This window comes from Lissotriton vulgaris, chromosome 8, assembly GCF_964263255.1.
Source record: "Lissotriton vulgaris chromosome 8, aLisVul1.2, whole genome shotgun sequence".
In the NCBI taxonomy this organism is placed as follows: Eukaryota; Metazoa; Chordata; class Amphibia; order Caudata; family Salamandridae; genus Lissotriton; species Lissotriton vulgaris.
This window is the reverse complement of record NC_141696.1, coordinates 425430395-425450295: the sequence shown is the minus strand read 5'-3', so window position 1 is coordinate 425450295 and position 19901 is coordinate 425430395. Positions and strand designations below refer to the sequence as shown.

Here is a 19901-nt window from a genome sequence, read left to right as displayed (position 1 = left end):
AACGTTGGGACCAGCGAGGTGCAAGGGACTCGCCAAGTGCAGGAGAGTCAGAGCAAGCCCTGAGCAAGCAGGGGGGTCCTCTGAAGCAGGAGAAGACCCTCAGGAGGACCCACAGGCCAAAGGCACAGGAGTTGTAAGAGGACCTCAAGCAGCTCACCAAAGATGAAGGCCCAAGGTGCAGAGGATATGGTGAGGACGACGATCTTGGCAGGAAGATTTGCTGGAACTTCTTGTAGTCTGAAGCTCTCTGAAGTACATAGCCAACAAGCATTGGCAACAGCAGGGCGACTCAGTGCACAAAGGTTCGGTCCCACCGGTTCCGACGAGGGATGCTGGCCTCAAAACGTGAGAGAGAACAGGGCCGACCTTGAGGGAGTTGCAGAACCACCACCTGTGTTGGTGGGCCTTTCGAAGTCTGTTGGACGTCAGGAGCAGCAGAACGGTCAGCTTCGTTAGGGTGCCTGCAGATTCAGACGATTGACTCCTATACTCCAAGGGAGATTACTTCGGTAGTCCTCGATGCCCACAAGTCTGTTGAAGATCATGGCAGAAGCACAGACACAGGCAAAGAAGACTTGCAGAAAAGCGAGATCAGGATTAATAGGAGTCTTCCTTGATGCAGTCTGCGTTCCAGGTGAAGTCCTGTGAAGTCCAAGTGTCCAGACGGTCGAAGAGTGAGGTGGTTTCAGGCTTGAGTTTTGTCCCATGACGAATCTGAGGACCCACCCACAGGTAAGACCTTTTATACCCTAGGAAAGAGATTAGGATGACTCAGAGGTCCCTCCTAGAGGAGGGGCAGGACAGATGGGAGGATACTGCCATGTCCTATGTCCAGTTCCGTGCCAGATCTGGACCGAAGAGCTCCCAGAACTGGTTTTAACTATAGTATGCCCTTCTAAGCAGTCTGGTGGCACTGGCGAGCACCCCCACCCCAGCTCAATACACTAAATCCTGTGTGGGAGGTCGTCACACCTCCGTATCAGAGGAAACCTTTGTTCTACCTCCCCCTGCTTGAGTGCCACTCAGCAGCAGCAGGACAGAATGGTATCTGCGGTCGGCAGCAGCTCTAGCTTGCTGGCAGACCCCAAAAGGCAGTTACCGGGAGTACCAGGGTTTCCCGGAGGGGCCCCTCAGTGCACTGAATCATACCTCCAACACTGGAAACTGTGGTGGGGTATGATTCCAACATGTTTGAAGCAAATATATAGTTAGCCATTGTGTAATGACGCATGGCCACTATATGTATCAAAATGGCTGACTACACTTACAAAGCCTGGAGAATCGACTCCGGGGTTTGTAGGGGGTGTCCTGTTCATGCATAGCACCCTCACACTTCTAACCCTGCACCCTTAGTTCAGGGTTGTATGGCCTGCATTAGGGGTGACTTATAGGTTTTAAGTTTAGTGACCTTAGATATAAGAAAACTTATATCTGTCATCAGTGATGCTAGCGCCAGCTTACACAGACTGCAATGGCAGGCTGGTAGTCACAATTTGAGTGGTCTCTCATGGGTGGCATAATACATGCTGCTGCCCTGGGAGACCCTTGGTGTACCTAAGCCCTGGGTACCTTAGTACCATAGACTATGGACTTACATGGGTACACCAGTAGCCAAATGCGGAGGTACCAATGTACTTACCGTGACAAGTTTTTTTTTTTTTTTTTTATTTATTTTTATTGCAGAATTAGAAACAAGACCTCAGAATAGGCCAACCAGTACACTTATAGCATCACAAACATGGAAGTGACAGGTGTATCGTACACAGCCATTTAGCCCACATCCCGGAGGCTGGGCGGCGCGCCAGATCTACCTTTCTCAAAAAGATGCCCCAGTGTACTCCTTTCCCGGGTATTCGGTCAGCTTCACCATTCAGTATCTGCTTTTACCCCCCTAAAATCCCCCCCTCCATGCACCAACCAGCAGACACAGAGTTCTCATGGGGACACCGTCAGCAGCTCTTACCCGTTCCGATGCAGTCCCACCCATATCACTCCAGAGTCCTCCTCCCGGATCCCCCTAATAGTACTGCCAAGGTGCCTGCCTACTTTCTCGGGAGCCCCCCACATCCTGGGTCAGTCCTAAGTTCTATCCTCCGATTCTAATCCGTGTCGCTATGCTTAACTACCTCCCTTGAACCCCCCCCCCCCCCCCCCCCCCCTCCTCCTCAACTGCTGCTAATGCGGGCGCACTTTATCCGTACTAACTCTGGAGCTCGCTACTCATCTGTAGTTGTTTGCACTAAATTTACATGGAATCCTCTTCAATCATTGCTCCTCCACTTCCTCCCCTATCATGTAATCACGCAATGCCTGGACCACCATCTCCCAAGCTCTCGCCATTTCCAAGCAGTTCTCCTTGCCAAGTCTAGTAGCCTGTCGCATTCTGATGATACTTTCACAGCCTGACCATTTCAACAGCTCATTCATCCATCTCCTCACTGATGGGCCTTCTTTAGACTTCCAGTGCCAAGTTATCTCTCTCTGAGCTAACATGAGTCCCAGATCAATAAATGTACTCGTAATTTTAGTTTTCTTAGTATGAGGGAACCAGAGCAGTAGACATGCTGCCATATCAAAGTCCACCTCCCTATCTGTTACCGCATTCAGGAGTTCCCCCACTTCCGGCCAGTACGCCCCTAGTTTCGGACATCCCCATAACAGGTGATCCAAATCAACCTCGGGCGCCAAGCATCTTGGGCACATTGCGTCAAGCACTTGGAAGTATCGCTTTATCCTCTCCGGGGTCCGGTATGACCTATGTACGATAAAGAAATGCACCTGCTGAAATCGTGCGTTTCTTATACCCTTCCACGTCCGCCTCAGGACATGGCTCCAGACCGTGTCCGGTATGGGCTTGCCTATACTGTCCTCCCATCGCGACTTCAGAGCCAGCAGTGGTACCAGCCCCTCATTCAACATTCTAGTGTGGAGGCAAGTTACCGCTTTAGCAGTGCCCGCGGCCATCACCACGTATTGGCATGCCATGGTCACTTCCGGCTCGGCAAGCCCTTCCCTCCAATGCTTTTGCATCGCCACCACCACTGCCGCGTGCAATAGAAAGGTACCGTCTGGCAAGCCAAACTGCCCCTGTAACGTCTGATAGGGAACCAACACCCCATCAATGTACAGATCCCCCACCATCTGTAAGCCCAACTCTTCCCATTCCAACAGCTGGGACCAATCGCCCCCATGCAGCAGCGCGGTCAGCATCCCCAGCGGTATCTCCGGTGCATATGGCCGGTCTCTTTTTGCTCTTTTCAGACTCCTGTGCCAACACAATTTAAGCGTCCTTTCCTCCACCGTAAGATCCCTCGAGTCCAATTTCTGTTGCATGATTATATATGATAGGATACACTTTTGGATACCAGTTCCATGGTCGCGTTCAGGACCCCTGAATTCTCTAGCAATATTCTGCGTTAAGATCTGCAGTTGCGCTGCCAGGTAGTATAGTTCAAAGTCGGGGACTGCCATCCCCCCTTCAAATTTGGGTCTAGTCAGGGTATCCAACGCCACCCTACGCCGGCCATGGCCCCAAAGGAAGCCAGTCACCAGCATCTTCAGTTCCTTAAAGACCCGCTGTGGGATCCACACCGGCAGTGTTCGGAAATAATAAAGCATCCGCGGAAGCGCCACCATCTTCAACAATGCTACTCGGCCCAACACCGACAGAGGGAGGGAGGCCCAAAAATCCATGCAGCCCTTCAGTGCACGAATGCAACGCCCTACGTTCCCCTCCAAGAGGTCCGCAGCCTCATGGTAAATGCGCACCCCCAAGTAGGTGAAGCCGGAGGGCTCCCACACTACCTCCCTCGCTAGTGGAGGACAGGGCGTTCCTGCCCGCAATGGGAATATACAGGTCTTGGTCCAATTCACCCTAAGGCCTGAAAGCCGACCAAATCTAGCTAGCATATCCATTGCTCCCTCTAGGGATCGTCCAACGTCCGCTAGGTACAATAGCAGATCATCAGCGTATAATGATATATAATGCAACTCTGATCCTTGCGCGATCCCACTGTACATGGTGCCTGACCTTGCCTGTGCCGCCAGCGGCTCCATCGCCAATGCGAACAGCAGGGGAGACAGTGAGCAGCCCTATCTTGTCCCTCTACAAACAGGGTAAGCCGAAGATACGATCGGCCCCAGGCGCACCCTTGCCCTTGCCGACGTGTAAAGCACCTTTGCCCATCTCCGGAATCCTTCCCCGACTCCGAATTTCAGCAACACCTCATCTAGATACTCCCACTCGAGGCTATCGAAAGCTTTTTCGACATCGACTGCTAACACCACGGAGTCAGGAGCCGAGGTCCCGGCACCATCCAAAATTCGGACCGGACGTCGTATATTCATCGAAGTGTTCCTAGTCGGGATAAATCCCGCTTGGTCTCTATGCACTAGTGTGGTCATGTGCGGCAGTTACCTGGTGGCCAGGATGCGACTCAAGATCTTATAATCCACCGTCAGCATAGACAAGGGTCGGTAGGATGTCACATTCAACGCATCTCTGCCTGGCTTCAACAGTGGTACTACTAGCGCCTCCCTCATTGACTCAGGTAGGCATCCCAATTGCTTTGCCTCCGAGTACACCACCAATAGTTTTGGTGCTAGGGTGTCAACAAATTTGGCATAGAATTATATCGGTAAGCAGTCCACCCCTGGGGTTTTATTTCGAGCCATCTGTTTAATAGCCACTCTAATCTCTGCTAGTGTTATGGGACCTCCCAGTTCCTTAGCCTCCTCGCTGTCCAGCACCGGTAGTGGGATCAAGACCAAGTAGTCGCCTATCTCAGAACCCTCCACCTCCAGGTGGCATTCATATAGTCCCTTGTAATAGGACTGAAAGCACGCCAGGACTGCTGACTGCGAGTAGACTACACCCCCCCCCCTCTGCTCTTATACTCATGATCGGACACCCCCTGGGCTCCGGATCGGCAAGCTTGGCAAGGAGTGTACCCACTTTATCTCGTTCCTCATGCACCTTAATGTTGTACAACTTATAATCATAGCACCGCAGCCGTTCAGTCTCAGTCGCCACTACCTCCTTAGCTTCCACCAGTCGCTCCTGCAGATCCGGTCGTTCAGGCCTCTGCCGTTCCAGTCCCCGTAACACCTCTTCCGCTTTCGCCAGATCATTCAGGACAGCCGTCCTCGCATTCGAGAATCTACCCATGCACACGCCTCTCACCACCACTTTCATCGCATCCCACTCTACTGATCGTGACGTGGCTGAGCCCTCATTCTCCGCAAAGTAGCGGTCAATGCCCTGTTGAACCGTGTCACTGAACACCAGATCTTCTAGTGTTTCAGGCCTCAGCCGCCATGATGGAACCGCCGACCTCGCCTGTTGCCACTGCACTGACACCAATAAGGGGTTATGATCCGAAATAGTCCTGGTCAGATATTCAGTATGAGTCACCACAGTCGCCAAGGGGCCACTAAACAGTACCGAGTCTAGTCTAACATGCAATTCGAGTATTGCAGAAAAGTAGGAGTAATCCCTAATCTCAGGATGCTGCTCCCTCCACACATCTATCAGTCCCCACCTCTCCTGCCAATCTTCCCTGTGAGCTGCCAGCCTGCGCACTGGGGAGTCGGCTAATGGCGGATGCGACCTATCCAGCACCACATAAGTGATCGAGTTAAAGTCGCCCCCTAATAAGACAGGACCAGCCAGGAAATAGGCCAGCGAACTTGTTAAGCCATCAAAAAAGCGGGCCTGATCGGAATTGGGGGCATATACACTACACAGGACCACCTCCCTACCGTAAAGTCGTCCCTCGATCGCCACATATCTACCCTCGGGATCAACCCGCTGGTTCGTGACTTGGAATGGTGTCCCCGCTCTTATCCATATTAGGACCCCTCTGGCAAATGCTGAGTATGTTGTGCCAAACACCTGACCCCGCCACCTCTTCTGTAGGGCTCCGCATTCTTTCTTAGTCAAATGAGTTTCTTGAAGCATTGCTATCTGCACTCCCTGCCTCACCAAATAAGCATGTACCTTGTGGCGTTTCACCATTGTTCGAAGTCCACGGACATTCCATGTGATACATTTTACATTAGGTAACGACCCCATAATAGACGTTTCTGTACAGTGTCACCACCAAACAGTTATTCCCCGCATCGCAGCAGTTGTATCTCCCCTTCCAAACACCCCACAAAACTCCCCAAACCTCACTCCCCAGGACAGGACCTAATAACCCAGCTTCAGCCCCGTTCCAAACCATCAAAACCACACACATTACACTAATCTGTGGTCGTCACCACAGAAGGCCTTAAGGGCCACAAGAGGGTGATAGAGCGCCGATCCAGGGTAGGCAGAGCTCCCACCCCGCGCCCTCAGTCCCATGCTGCCTTCACAGCCCCATACCTGATAGGTCACCAAAAATCTGGAGAGTCTGTCCCAACAGGTACCCCGCAGTTGCTCAGTTCTCTGAAACGTCACTCGTTAAACAGTCCATCCGAAGTCTGCGGGGTGACCGCTGGTCTCTTTGCACTCCCCGTTTCCGATTAATCTCCTCCAGATTTCTCTCCCTCCTCCTCCGAGTCCGACCCCCCCGATGTTCTTTCCTGCTGTGACCCTGTGATGCTCGCCGTCGCAGCCAACGCTCCCTTCCTGCCATCCACCATCTGAGCTTCTCGCATGGCCCTCTTGAGTTTGTTCCGTGTGCGAATGCGCTGCGACTTCCTAATCCGGACCGGCTTTGGCCTTTCCCTTCCGCTTTTGTTCGTGCGGTCCGTTCCAGCACGGTACAGTTCAAGCCACGACCATGCCTCGTCCGGAGTCTGGAAGAAGTGGGTCCTGTCATCGAGGATCACCCTTAATTTGGCAGGGAAGAGCAAGGAGTACTGAATCCCCTCATCCCTCAGTTCTTTTTTTACAGATAAAAAGGACGCTCTGTGACTTTGCTATTGTCCACTTGGAAGGGGCCCTGAGACCGTGCCCTCTGTATCAACAGATCGCGGTCCTTATAGTGCAGTAGTTTTACCACCATCGGTCGAGGTGGTCGGCCCTCTAGGGGCGGTCTAGCCGGGACCCTATGCGCTCTTTCCAGGGAGAAGAAGGGAGAAAGACCCTCCGGTGCTACGACCGTTTTAAACCAGTTCTCCATATATGCCACAGCGTCATCTCTTTCAATTTTTTCCGGAAGGCCCACCACCCTCACGTTATTCCTCCGGTTACGACTTTCAGCATCCTCCGCCCGTCGTTCCAGAGTCGCCAAGCGGCCAAGAGTATCCGTCAGTTTGTGTTCCGCCGTCACCACCGCTGGTTTCAGGTCCTGAAGTAATTGTTCATTTTCTTTCACTCTGTCCGAGAGCTTGGCATGGGCTGCTCTCAGTAGGCCCAGCCCCGTTGCGACCTGCGCTATGTCGTGGTGCAGCGATTCCTTCGTCGCGGTAATCGCCTCCAGGATAGTGTCGAGACGCAGGTTCAGCCTCTGTTCTGGCGTTGACGCCTCCGGTGGGGCTCGGGTTCCGCCATCTTGGACCAAGGCGGTTGCGTCATCTCGTCCTTGTGGTGTATTCAAAACACCACCAGCAGCGGCCATCTTGACCGCGTTAGGTGCTCAACCCAGGCCACCACCTAGGGCCACGCCAGTCCACTGTGCTCCTATCACAGTCACACCACCTGTTGCCACCTCCCAGAGGAGACAGTGTTTCGGAGTACAAGGGCCCCACACACACCATCGAAGACTGTCCATGCCCCTTCCTCTCTTCTTCTGTACCCCCAGAACACACTTTCAGTCACTGGTTACTACAGATAGTTCACAGCTGTATGCCATGCGGGTCTTCCAGAGCACCAACAGGGACCCGGGTCACCTTCCAAGCCAGCTGCACGAGCCAGCAGCACTTCCCCGAGCAAGTAGGCGGGCGCCCCCAGAGCCGATCGTGCCGGCTGCCCGAACCAGTACACTGTGGTAAGCTAATGGTGCTGTCTCAGCCCTCGCTCCACGTTTTCCCCACCACCACACTATGAGTTGTCCAGGCGGGTGGTATCCGCTGTTAATGTTAGCTCCCCGCGGTCCTCACTGATGTGCAGGGCACTTCTCAATCCCAGCCGCTCTCGGGAGTTGCCGTGCCCCTCGGTGGCCAGGGTCCTTAAATATGTGTGCTCTGACTCTGCTTCCGCCACTGTATCGGAGTCCGCTGCCCGCCTGCACTGTCCACTCCTGAAGCGGCCAGGCATGCCTTCTCGTGCGGCCCCCTCCAGAAGACCTAAGCCAGTGCCCCGGGTATGCGACCGCTGCCGGTTGCAGGCGTCGCTGCCCAAGATCAGCCCGCCGTCCACTAGCTACTAGGTCGGAGAGCGGGGGGGGGAGGGGGCACCGCACTCACCAAGACCTGGGGTTACGATGTCTTCGCCTCCCTCGTTCGGCGCCGAAGGTGCCCTCAGTCGTGCCCCCGCTACGATCGCTCTGCTGGGCAGCCGCCGGAACACCAGCTCAGTTCAGGCGCACTCCGTCTCCGTGTCTCTTAGGATCTTCACGCCGCCATTTTTCTTTGTTCACTGCCCGGCTCCTCCGGACTCCGGGACTGGATCTCCGCTCGTCCCCCGAGGTCCCGCTGGTATCCAAACTCTCCTCTCCGCTCAGCAAACACCTCGCGTGGTGAATCCGTACCTTCAGAGGCACTACAGGCAGGGATATCAGGATTAATATCGGGACTCGGCGCGGAGCTGCACGCTCACACAGCCATCCCGGTCGGCGCTCAAACCACGCCCCCCTTACCGTGACAAGTTTAAGAAAGAAGCACAGTGGCTGGAGTCCTGATTAGCAGGATTCCAGACAGACTAGTCAAAAAACACACTGACACCAGCAGAAGGTGCTGGTAATCATGAAAACAGATCCTTCTTTCCTAAACAGTGTGTAAAGTGTTTGTGCAACACAATGAATACACCACCAAAGGAGACTCCACAACGGATTATATAAAAAATGATTATATTCTACACAAAATAAGACTAGAACAACATGATTCATAATTATGGCAGTTACTTAGATTGTACTCATTATCCTGATCACTGCGGGGCTTAAAACGACATGTATCATAAATACTTTGCACGTAATGCAGGTTGGTTCGGGTAAATCACATTAATCACAGAAAAAAAACATAGGGCACAGTGAACCTGCGCTCCTAGTACATTTTATACAGTCATTTCTGTGTTATAATCCCAGGAAGACCCAAATGATAGGAATACAGTGTATACCTTTCCAGTTATTCACATTAATCAGCTACCACTCGTTAAACCTTAGCCAACAAGATAAAGCGATAACATTCCCCTGTATACTGCTTAAGATATGCTGGTATACTGTTTAAGGTATGCAGGCTTAAAACGTATGCCGCAGGAGCACCTGCGCGCCTACTGCACAGGATATGGTATTAGGGGATCACCCTTTCCGGAATGTAGAAAAAGTGCCGTTCCTTCTGCTTAGAGCTCTACAGTAACCTGTGAGGACCCCCACGTACAAAGTCAGGAGGGAATCATCGTTATCACTAAGAGACAAAGACATTCGTTTTTCCAAGCTCCTTTTTGAACGAAGGGTGCAAGGTAAATGCATTACCCTCTTCTGCGCGATCGCTGCATTGTGGTGACTCTCCCAATCCACTCGACTATAAGGGGGCCGACGGCTTGTGCAAAGACAGGCCAGCAGCAAAAGTGCTCCCCAGGTCCTCCGTGACGTGTGCAGAGTGCAGCCAGTCACCCACGCACGCAGCGCGGCCATAGCACCTTTCTCTGCCTGATCCTGGCGGCTTCACACTGCTGTTGGGCGAATCGGGTTAAGGCAACCTCATCACAGGACCCAGGACATGGTCGCACAACGTAGAGTCCTGGTCCCTATGAGGCGAGGGGGAGGCAGTGCTGACATGGTCAGCCTCTAGGATCTCTTGCCAACGAGGCTTTCATGGGGACAATGCTGAGAGGCACTGCAGATTGCTCACCATGGTGCGTCCCTATAGGTGGGTAGCCCCCAATGGAAAAAAAGGGGGGGGGCAGCTGAGCCCACTAGGATCCCTCCACTCTGCCCAGAAGCACTGCTTTCTGTCAGCCCTCAGCAGCTGTTCACCACAAAATGATTTGGAGGGTTTTTTAGGCGAGGAGCAGCTGGTCACAGCTACTCACTTAGCCCACTGCTGCCTGGCTCCCAAAAGAAGTCCCAAAAGAGTCCCAATGCAGAAGGGTTGTCAGGCAGTCTTTTCTGGCCCTGAAGTTACCAGAACGGGGGGGGGGGCAAGCCAACGGGCCCTCGGAGAGCACTTGGAGGCACAAAGCAAACAGACAGCCCAACACATCATGTCACTTTGCAAAGCTGCAGTCCCTCCAGCAGCACAGCAGGACAGCTAAACAAAGCAAGTAGTCCAAATGGTGATTCCTCCTGGTAGCCCAGCAGTCCTCTGACAATGTGCAAATTGAAGAGCCAGCAACCTCTGGTTACAAGTCCCATGCAGTGTCTAAACACATGGTGTCAGAGCCTCAGTACTTATACTCAATAATGTTTTTGATGAAGGGGTGACTTCGGAGGAACCCTTGTAAGTGGCAACAATTCCCTTCAATTCATCCCTGGCTTCAGACGATCAGTGGGAGGTCGTCCGCCCTTTGTGTGAGGGCAGGACACAACCTATTCAAAGTTAAGTGTGAACCACCTCTCCCTCTACCCACCTATGAAGACTGTTAGTATGCAGATGAATGCAGATGTCACACCCAGCCCTTCCTGTGTGTTGGCTGTCTGGAAAGTATGTACCGAGTGTAGCTGTCACCTAGCCCAGACATTTATTTGAGGCAGGCTGCAAAGCACAAAGTCATAAACACAGAGAAATGTCCACTTTCTAAAAGTGGCATTTCTAAAATAGTAATATAAAATCCAGCTACACAAGTAAGTAGTATTTATCACCACTATTCTAAACATACCGAACATGGGCTTGCCACTTCTTTCTGATCAGGAAGTACCACTTAAACATATATACAGGAATTCCCAATGCTAGCCTGTTAGAAGGGTAGGCCTCACAGCAGTGAAAAACGAAATAGGCTGTTTGTTACTACCAGGACATGCCACACATAATGGCACATGTCCTACCTTTTACTTACACAGCACCCTGCCTATAGGGCTACCCAGGGCCTACCTCAGGGGTGACCTATGTGTAGTAAAACTGGAGTTTAAGGCTTGGCAAGTAGTTTTAAATGCAATGTCAAAGTGGCAGTAACCTGCGCACACAAGTCCTGCAGTGGCAGGCCTGAGACAGATTTTAAAGGCTACTTCTATGGGTGGCACAAGCAGTGCTGCAGGCCCACTAGTAGCATTTAATTTACAGGCCCTGGGAAACCGGGATACCACTTTAAAAGGGACTTACTAGTAAATCAAATATATCAAACGTGTAAACCAGTCATACCATGTTTAGAGGAGAGAGATCATGCACTTTAGCACTGATTAGCAGTAGTAAAGTGCCCAGAGTCCTAAAGCCAGCAAAAAGAAGATCAGAAAAAGAGGTGAAGGAAGGCAAACATTTGGGGATAACCCTAGGCCAGGCCCAACACCTTCCCTCTGCTGCGAGAAGTCCAGGGCATTCCTGATGTTTCAACCTCAGTCCTGGATCTCGGTGAGAACAGCTCTGAGGCTTCTCGGCCTCTTAAGCCTCCTGCATCTTCCTGGTAGTCTACCCCAAGTGAGACGTTGTCTCTGTAATGGAATATAAAATTGTAGTGGGTCAAACAATAAGGAAATCTGTTGGATGCCATCTGCAATGTGTCGTCGGTTCCTACACTCAACAGCTGCTTCTGTACTCTCCGTGTACCGCTTACTTTGCGCTGTGTTCTCTGATCAGGTGGTCCACAGGATATGATGCCAAGCCCTGACAACTCGAAACACAAACCTCCCTTTAATGTAACTGCTCTGTGCCTCTGTTATAAAGTGGCTCTATATATACACTGGACCAAAGTTAGATACAGTGTGTATAGAGTCCCCAGTCTCCAGAGGTATGACAGAGGTTAAAGTTAGATATAACCTTACTCTCTAAAGTGGTAGCTTGGTCGAGCAGTATGGCAGTATCAGAGGACGGAGTAAAGCATTTGTTGTACACACTCAATCAGCAAAAGGTTTCATACACTCAAGAACTGAACTCTAGGCCAATTGTTTTATATCAAAAGATATAGTTGTTTTATTTTAGAACCAACAGGTATCAAAATATACTGTTCTCAATATGAGTGACTTTAGATAATTACTTTGCAAAAAGACAAAGACTTTGTAAGTACAATAGCAACAGTGGTTGCAATAGGCAACACAATTTAACATTGAGCTCAATGGGTTTTTCTACATAAATGCAGTTGATTACTTTAAGGATTACTTTTCTAAACACAAGACTGGTTCCTGGATTCAGTCACGGGACATAAGCTGTAAACAGTTAAGTAAAAGCGTTTTGGTTACAGTTGTGATTTTTAAAGAATATAAATGTATTTTCAAAGTTGACACTTCGAAACTCTTCAGTGAAAACCAACCAATCTTAACCTATGGGAGGAAATTTAAGTCACAGTTAAAGTAGGTTCTCGTTACTTGTGTAATCCAGTACTGGACTCCTAAGTTCAGGTGAGTAATTACAGTTTGGTATTTGGTACGATTTTTAAAGAATATTTGTAGTTTGCAAAAATCGACACTTAAAAGAAATTTCACAGAAAAACAGTCAATGGATTCCTATGGAAGAAAATGCAGGTAACTGGTAAGTACAGTTAGGATTACTTTTGCGGTTCAGTACTGGGATAAAAGGTACAGTACTGGCTTTTCTCGTGATCACAGGTGAGTAATTCGGAATTCGTTATTCGGCTGATTTTAGATGAATATTTTTAAACTTTCAAAACTCCAGTCTTAGAAGAAATTTAAAGTGAAAAACAGTCAATGTTATCCTCAGGAAGATAAGTGAGTTATCGGCTTTTAGGTAAGTACTCGACTGGTGGAGTTAAGGTTCTGGGCATAGACTCGGAGGTCTCCCAGGGTCGGAAAGGTACAGTAGTTACACCATCAGCGGCACAGGTGCAGCCGGGTGCAGAGAGAGTAGGCCCAATGCAATCCAATGGAGGGTAGGGGACCTTTGGTTGGTGGCTGCAAGCAAGCAGGCCACGCGGCAGTGGGAGCTGAGCTCCTGGTCACTTACTCAGGGCAAGTGGGGAAGTAGAGCAGAGTAGTAGTTGCACGTCCAGCGGCACTCGGGCGGCTGGTTGCAGGGTGCCCATGAACCGTCAGGCGCTCAATGTTATCCAATGGGAAAGTAAAAAAGTGGACAAAGGCTGCAGACTCTGGGACGGAGATCCTTCAGGTGCGACCACCACTTTCAGAGGTAAGTTGGGATCTTGGAGGAGAGGTAGGTACCCCAAAGGAAGGCACAGGGTGCCACCGGGCGCAGGGGTGTCTTTTGGTGTCGGGAAATCTTACCCTCAGCTAACGGTTGGAGGGGTCCTTGGGTCTGAGGCTGCAGGCGTTCTTTGGTTCGTCGAGGAGGGTCTTGGGGCACTGGACTTCGGGTCCCAGTCGCCAGGGGGATGTCCTCGTGGTTTTGGATCACTCAGGCACAGGCCGGGCTTGGCAGGTGCAGAGTGGTCTGGATTTGCGGTTCCTGGCTGGCACCAGGGGTATTGCCGTTTGAGCAGAGCCACTGCTCGTGGGAGTCCCAGTCTTTAGGAAGGTATAAGGCAGGCAGGTCCTCTAGGGTTTTTTAGGTTGCTGTCCGCAGGAGACGCCAGAGTTTCGCAGGAGCAGGTTCAAGGATCAACAGGCCTGTAGGGTTCTGGGGCCAAGTCAGTGTGCATCGTCCTTTTGTTAGCAGCTGCATGGCAGGTCTTCTTGTTTCTTGTTCTTCTTCTCGTTACAATCAGGATCTGAGGAAGGAAGGTTCAGGGTGAGCCTAAATACTAAATTTAGGTGTGTTACAGGTAGGGCAAGGGCAGGGACCAATGGGTCCCTATCCTGGGGTGGGTACACCCCGTAGCCTGCTCCTCTCCGGTGGGAGGGGGGCAGGGACCTAGCTGTGATTGGGCAGGGCTCCCCATCTTCTAGATGGCCGGAGCCCGGAGTTGTGCTTCACCTCGCCTCTCCCACCTGAGGGGTGGGGTTGGCATAGACTGGCACACCCCCTTTCCTCATTTAGGGTTTTCTGCCATTCTTCCCGCCAGAGTGGGGTCAGAACCGATGGGCGCCAGTTGCGGAGTACAGCAAGTGGTATTGAGAAGCTCACAAAGGCGGTATGCCTTTGAAGCTTCCCCTGCCCATCCTGGTGGAGGAGGCTTGGCACCTCGTCCCAGGATGTGCATTGTTGCAGGCCCCAGAGAGCGGCAAGCTCTCGACCCAGGGGTCCAGAAACCTGTCTGGTGGTGGCAGCCTCGGTAGCCACACAGTCAGGACACTGGTAGTTGGTTAGGTTTCAGGGGGCATCTCTACGATGCCCTCTGTCGTGCATTTTACATTTAATCCCACACTGGCATCAGTGTTTGATATCGAACTTCTCAGTCTTCAGTGAAGCCATCATGGTGCTGTGGAGTTCGTAACGACAACATCCCAGCACCATATACACTTAATGGCAGCACTGCACTTACAGTGCCCAGGAATGGCCCTGGGTACTGTAGGGGCACAGGGCTCATGCACCTGTGCCCACACCACTGGCACCCAGCTAGAGGGATGTCTGATGTATGCCCGGGCAAGTGGGATTTTGGGCAAGGTACACAGTGATGTGTGCCATGTCGACTCTCTGTTTAGTTCTGTACATAGACACTCAGCCTGTGTGGGTGTCAGGGTACCGGGCCCCTAAGGGTGGCACAATAAGTCCTGTAGCCTTTAGGGGTCTTCTCTGGTCACCATGCCCTGGGTTCCTAGAGTACCATTTACTAGCGGCTGACAGGTGGCCAGAGATGCCAATTGGGTTTTAGTTTCAACGCAGTTTTAGGGAAGGAACACAGGCCCTGGGCACATGGTTGGCAGGAGCCCAGGGCACACTCAGTCAAAGCACATCAGCAATTCAGCAAAAAGTGGGGGCATACCCATGCAAGAAAGATGGCACTTTCTCACAGCCTCCACTTTGTCAGTATAGCTGTAGGGCATCTACGTCATGATGTAATCTCTATTCTCTTCTTGTTATGCTTCTGCACTGTGCTGGTCTCCTCTTAACTCTTGAAATGACACCTATCTCCATGTGATGATTTTCCTGCGTGTCAAGCTCTCAGCCAATGCTTTCCCAACGAACCAAGATGGCGCCTTAATTCAACACAGTGACTTGCTGGGGCGAGGCTTTCTGGAATCTCCCAAGACAGCAAATTACATAAGCACACCAATGTCACTGGCCGTTCCGAACTCGGATGAGCCACTGCATTCACTGTTACCAGCTTTGGTGCACTTCGCCGTGTTTTCCAGGAGAGAAACACTTACTTTTCCTCTGTTGGGGGTAAGATACTCTCTGCACTGAGGTGAAGAAATCCCCCTCCCTTTGTTAGTCACCTGACAGCACCACTCTACACCTAGTCAATCAGGATAAGTCCATTTCTAACTCTCTGTACTGGCTGTGTTGAGGTGCAACTTTATTCTTTATCTTGTTGTCTGTCACCAGTGCAAAACATGAATCATCACACAAAAAAATAAAAGGTAAGTTGTTTGAAGATTTAACAGTAAAACCAGTTCAGCCACCACACTCTGCTAAAACTGTCCTCCGTGAAATCCCCCAGCTACCATACCAGAATTAAACACTTAGAAGCTCATTCTGGAGATACCACACGCCCAAAGAGAAAAATTTCAACAAAATAACTTAACGCGTATATGGCTATTGACAATTGTGGATAAATCAATTCCACTGTTGCATGCTTCATCGTCTAGCATGAAGGCTGTACACATCAGGACCCATTCAAAATTAAGAATTTTGCTCACAGTTGGTTACTACTATGGTTGGAGCAAATTTCAGTATTTTGGGAATTCTAAAAGAACTTCAGGAGTAGTCGAGGACATTTAAGACTGTGGTATATCTAATCGAGTACTCAGATTTATAACTATTTGTGAAGGTGGAATTGTACTAATTACTCATGTGGAAATTGAACTTATGTGTGCCCTTGCACGTTTAAGGCCCCGCTTGTACACTCCTAGTGGAGGAACCTCTTTTCTAACACTTTCATTATGTTGGGGGTTCTCCTTGCTATTCCTACTGTGGAATGTTCCACCCCTGCACATTCTGTCAGTTTAACTATTCCGTATGCATGAACTGGTGTGTTTTGCACATCTAAGTAACAGTTTTTGCAAAAACATTTAAGAATCCTTCTCTTGAGAGGCTGTGGAAATTTTCATTCTTGTACAGTTATTAGTGCTTCCCATGACAATGAAGATAGTTCTAAGACTTAAGTCTTCTGCATAGATCGAACCAACATGACTTAGGGGGGATGGTTACCTGCACGTGTCCTCTTTTGCCAAAATGCCTTTGCACTTTTAGACAGCTTTTTCTTCTTTCTCTTTCTCCGTATGTCCTTGTTCATCTGTTCTTCAGTCAAATTAGCAGTTTAACTGTTGCTGTTTTGTTGAAATATCTCATATACCCTCAAGTGTTATTGTACAAGAATAAGTCTGTGTTATTATTCAGTACTGTAATATCGTCACATATCTCCTGAGCATTTGAATTCATTTTTCAGCCCTTGAAGAAAATGGTAGAGCGAATTCGCAAGTTCCAGATATTGAACGATGAGATCTTCACCATCTTGGACAAGTACTTGAAGGCCGGCGATGGAGAAGGTACCCCCGTGGAGCATGTCCGTTGTTTCCAGCCACCTATTCACCAGTCGTTGGCAAGCAACTAGTTTGCTGTTCAGTGCTATATATTTTTAATGCCAGTATGCTAAAAGTGCTTTGTGGATTCAAGACCTTAAAATATACTGTAATAAATTACCCGGACCACATTATTTTTGTAAGTTTCTAATCCTCTTTGGAAGCGGATGCTCTGTTTTTATTTACATGCATTAATATTGGTAGACTGGAAATACTTTTCAATTTTGTGGAAATTTTAAAGCTGTAAAGCGACTGGGACCTAACCTCTATAGAAAAAAACGATCCGCACCATGGACTTTTAAGCAGCAAAAGCAGTTGCCACTAAGAAGCTTGGTGGTGTTGTAAAATGAGACGAAGAGGAATATTTATTAAAAACTTATTTGCAACCTTGTTATGGGAGTAATATTTGACTAGCAACAATAATGCCTTTAATTCTTCTTGTCCAATCACTGAGACTACAGAACTCTGTACCAGCATTTTAATCACGTATCCTTAAGATCTTCTATAGACATTTGTAAAATTCACGCGTATTTTTCTAATCTAAATAGTTTTATACTTTTGGTATTAAAAGACTGGTAAACAGAAAATGGTGTATAGCCGTATATATTTTGTTTAATTGCTCAAATACTTTTCATACAGTGTTTGTTTTATACCTTGTCGACTGACAGCTTTAATCTCTTTTCATTTGTCCATACAAATTACACTGCACACTACTAAATAAGGTGACTAGGGCACAAAATCATTTTATAAGCTTTTGCTTCCAACTCGTTTGTAATAAGAGAATATATGCCATTAATTAATTGCTTTATTTCAGTACATTTATAAATTAAGTTTTTCTCTCTTGTTAATACTCTTCCTTTTCTATCTGTTAACAAACTTTGTGATTTTAAATTCTATAACTGCAATATATTTTCAATAAATACAAACTGAAAGTTTGTTTGAGTCACGTCTGGTATCTACATGTGTGTGTTGGAAGTATGTGCTGAATTCTGCTGCTACTATATCATTAATTGGTCTGGATTGCTCTTTTGATGTTATCTTGGCCTGACATTCTCTTCATTTGAGAGTACCATATGTGCATAGTGGGTTGAAGACGAGAGTGCACACAGCTTCATCCCTTTCCTCCAGAAGTTGATTTGTGTGATTCATTTTTCTTCATTTTAATCTTGATTGTTATTAGATAGTAGTGGTTGAAAAGACATATGGGGCATTATGTTAGCCCTTGTTTTCATAACCCTGTTATACGTTGTGTGATTTTTTTTTTTTTTTTTAATGTGTGATATTTTTTTAATTGATGATAGATTTCAGACTTTGGGAACCTTAGTGCACCTGTTTCATATTGCTGGTGCCCTGGGATAGGTACTGTACTGGAAAGACTGACATCCCCTTGTAGAACAAATATTGTTACTTTAGCCTCTTGGTACATATTCTCATAACATTTCTGGATCATTTATAATTATGAGATCATACCCCACCTATTTCCCAAGGCCAGTTTCTACAGGGAAGAGGAACCAAGAGAGAAGACGTCACAAACAGCTGACGTGCATACAAGGAAATGTACATGCTAGTTGGCGCCACCTACTTATGATGTAGGTGTAGCAGGTGCCCCCATCATCCTCTCAAGGTAATGGTCCCAAAAGGGATTTGGTAACCTCCAGTGATGTGAAAAAGAAAGTAAACCCCCTTAGGGTCCTATAGTTTCAATAGTTAAGACAAATCTGACCATCTATTCCTTGCTAATTCCTAACATTAGATTAATCTAATCTCATGTTGACAACACACACACACATTTCACGGTCATCATTAATTAATCAAAAAAAGCAATCCTAATGAAGTGTGTGATTCAGTAACATTTGGAATCCCCCCTTTAGCAGCAATACTTGAAGTAAACATTTCCTTTACAAGTGTATCAGCTGTTATGTTGCTTGATTTTTGTATATCGCCTAATCACTGGCTGGTCTCTAAGCGCTTCTGAGAGAGTTACCAAAGGTCGTAGGCAAATGCATGGCAGCACAGGGAAGGTAAGTTCAACAGTATCCAAAACCTCCCTGAACAGGGTTGTTTTAAGCGGTTTCCTGAAGGGGAGGAGTGCAGGTCCCTTGCGAAGGTAATCGGCAGTTCGTTCCATAGTTGTGGGAGTAAGACGGAGAAGGCTCTGCCTCCTTTAGAAGCGGTATTGCACCCTGGATGGGCTAAGCGGCAGGCCTCATGACCGCAATGTGCAACCCGGGACATAGTTCTTCAGGCATTCTTAAATGTAGGCTGGGGCTTTGCCGTAAATTGCTTCATGGGCAATGCAGAGACCCTTACATTTTGCTAGTTGCTTAATAGGAAGCCAGTGCAGTTTACACAGCAGAGGGGTGGTGTGGGTCTTTCTTGGCAGCCTAAAGATCTCTCATGTGGCCGCCGACTGTTAACCCCTCGTTTTCCAGGTGCAACTGGCTGGTTTACCCTAGTGAAGGAGCACTACGCCCTCTGCTTGTTTACCGGTTACTCTGGACAATCAGGAGTGGTTTCGCACAACTGAGCATGCGCGCATTATCGAGGATCCCGAGGCGTTCTATACAGCAGCCCGGGTTTCCTCTGCGCATGCGCCGCTCCTCTACTAGTGCTCGCGTGCACTGGTTAGAGGTACCGCATCGCGCATGCCCGATTCTGTATACACAGCGGTGTGTAGCGTCACTTAGCCGCGCATGCGCATAGGACACGTCCGCGCTACACGGGCGGCGGTGATAGGTACACAGCTGCTCCCTATCACCCTATCACAGGGGGTATAAAGACATGAATCTCACCTCTCCTCGTTGCCTCCCCTTCGGCTTAGGTGTCTGCCTAGGGGTACCGACGGAGAGGTGAGTAGCCAAATTTTGATGCACACTGCCTAGTTCTGGGATCTTGTTGTGACCCCCTTTTCATGTACAGCTCATTTGCAGGTTAATTTCCTTATAGGCAGACGCTAATTTTAGCCATAGCCTCAACAACTGAGCTCTTGCCACTCTTTCTTTAATTACTGAGTAGGGAGATAGCACTAGGCTCATTCCACCTATTGTACTCTCACAGAAGAATACAGGTCAGGGGTCGTTTTCTAGTTAGACCCACTTCTCTGTAATACTTTCTGAGCCATATTGTATACAT

General features: G+C 49.0%; 1 protein-coding gene across 2 annotated transcripts in view; it reads left to right on the top strand.

The window, feature by feature from the left end:
• The window catches only part of LOC147697124 (cytoplasmic FMR1-interacting protein 1), a 533654-nt gene extending 515950 nt beyond the window's left edge, over window positions 1-17704 (top strand). For both annotated transcript variants that reach the window (XM_086934191.1, XM_086934192.1), the window contains exon 31: window positions 16637-17704. In XM_086934191.1, coding sequence (XP_086790317.1) covers window positions 16637-16801 — 165 coding nt within the window. In that variant the 3' untranslated portion in view covers window positions 16802-17704. The remainder of the gene's footprint in view (window positions 1-16636) is intronic.
• Window positions 17705-19901: the final 2197 nt, after the last annotated feature.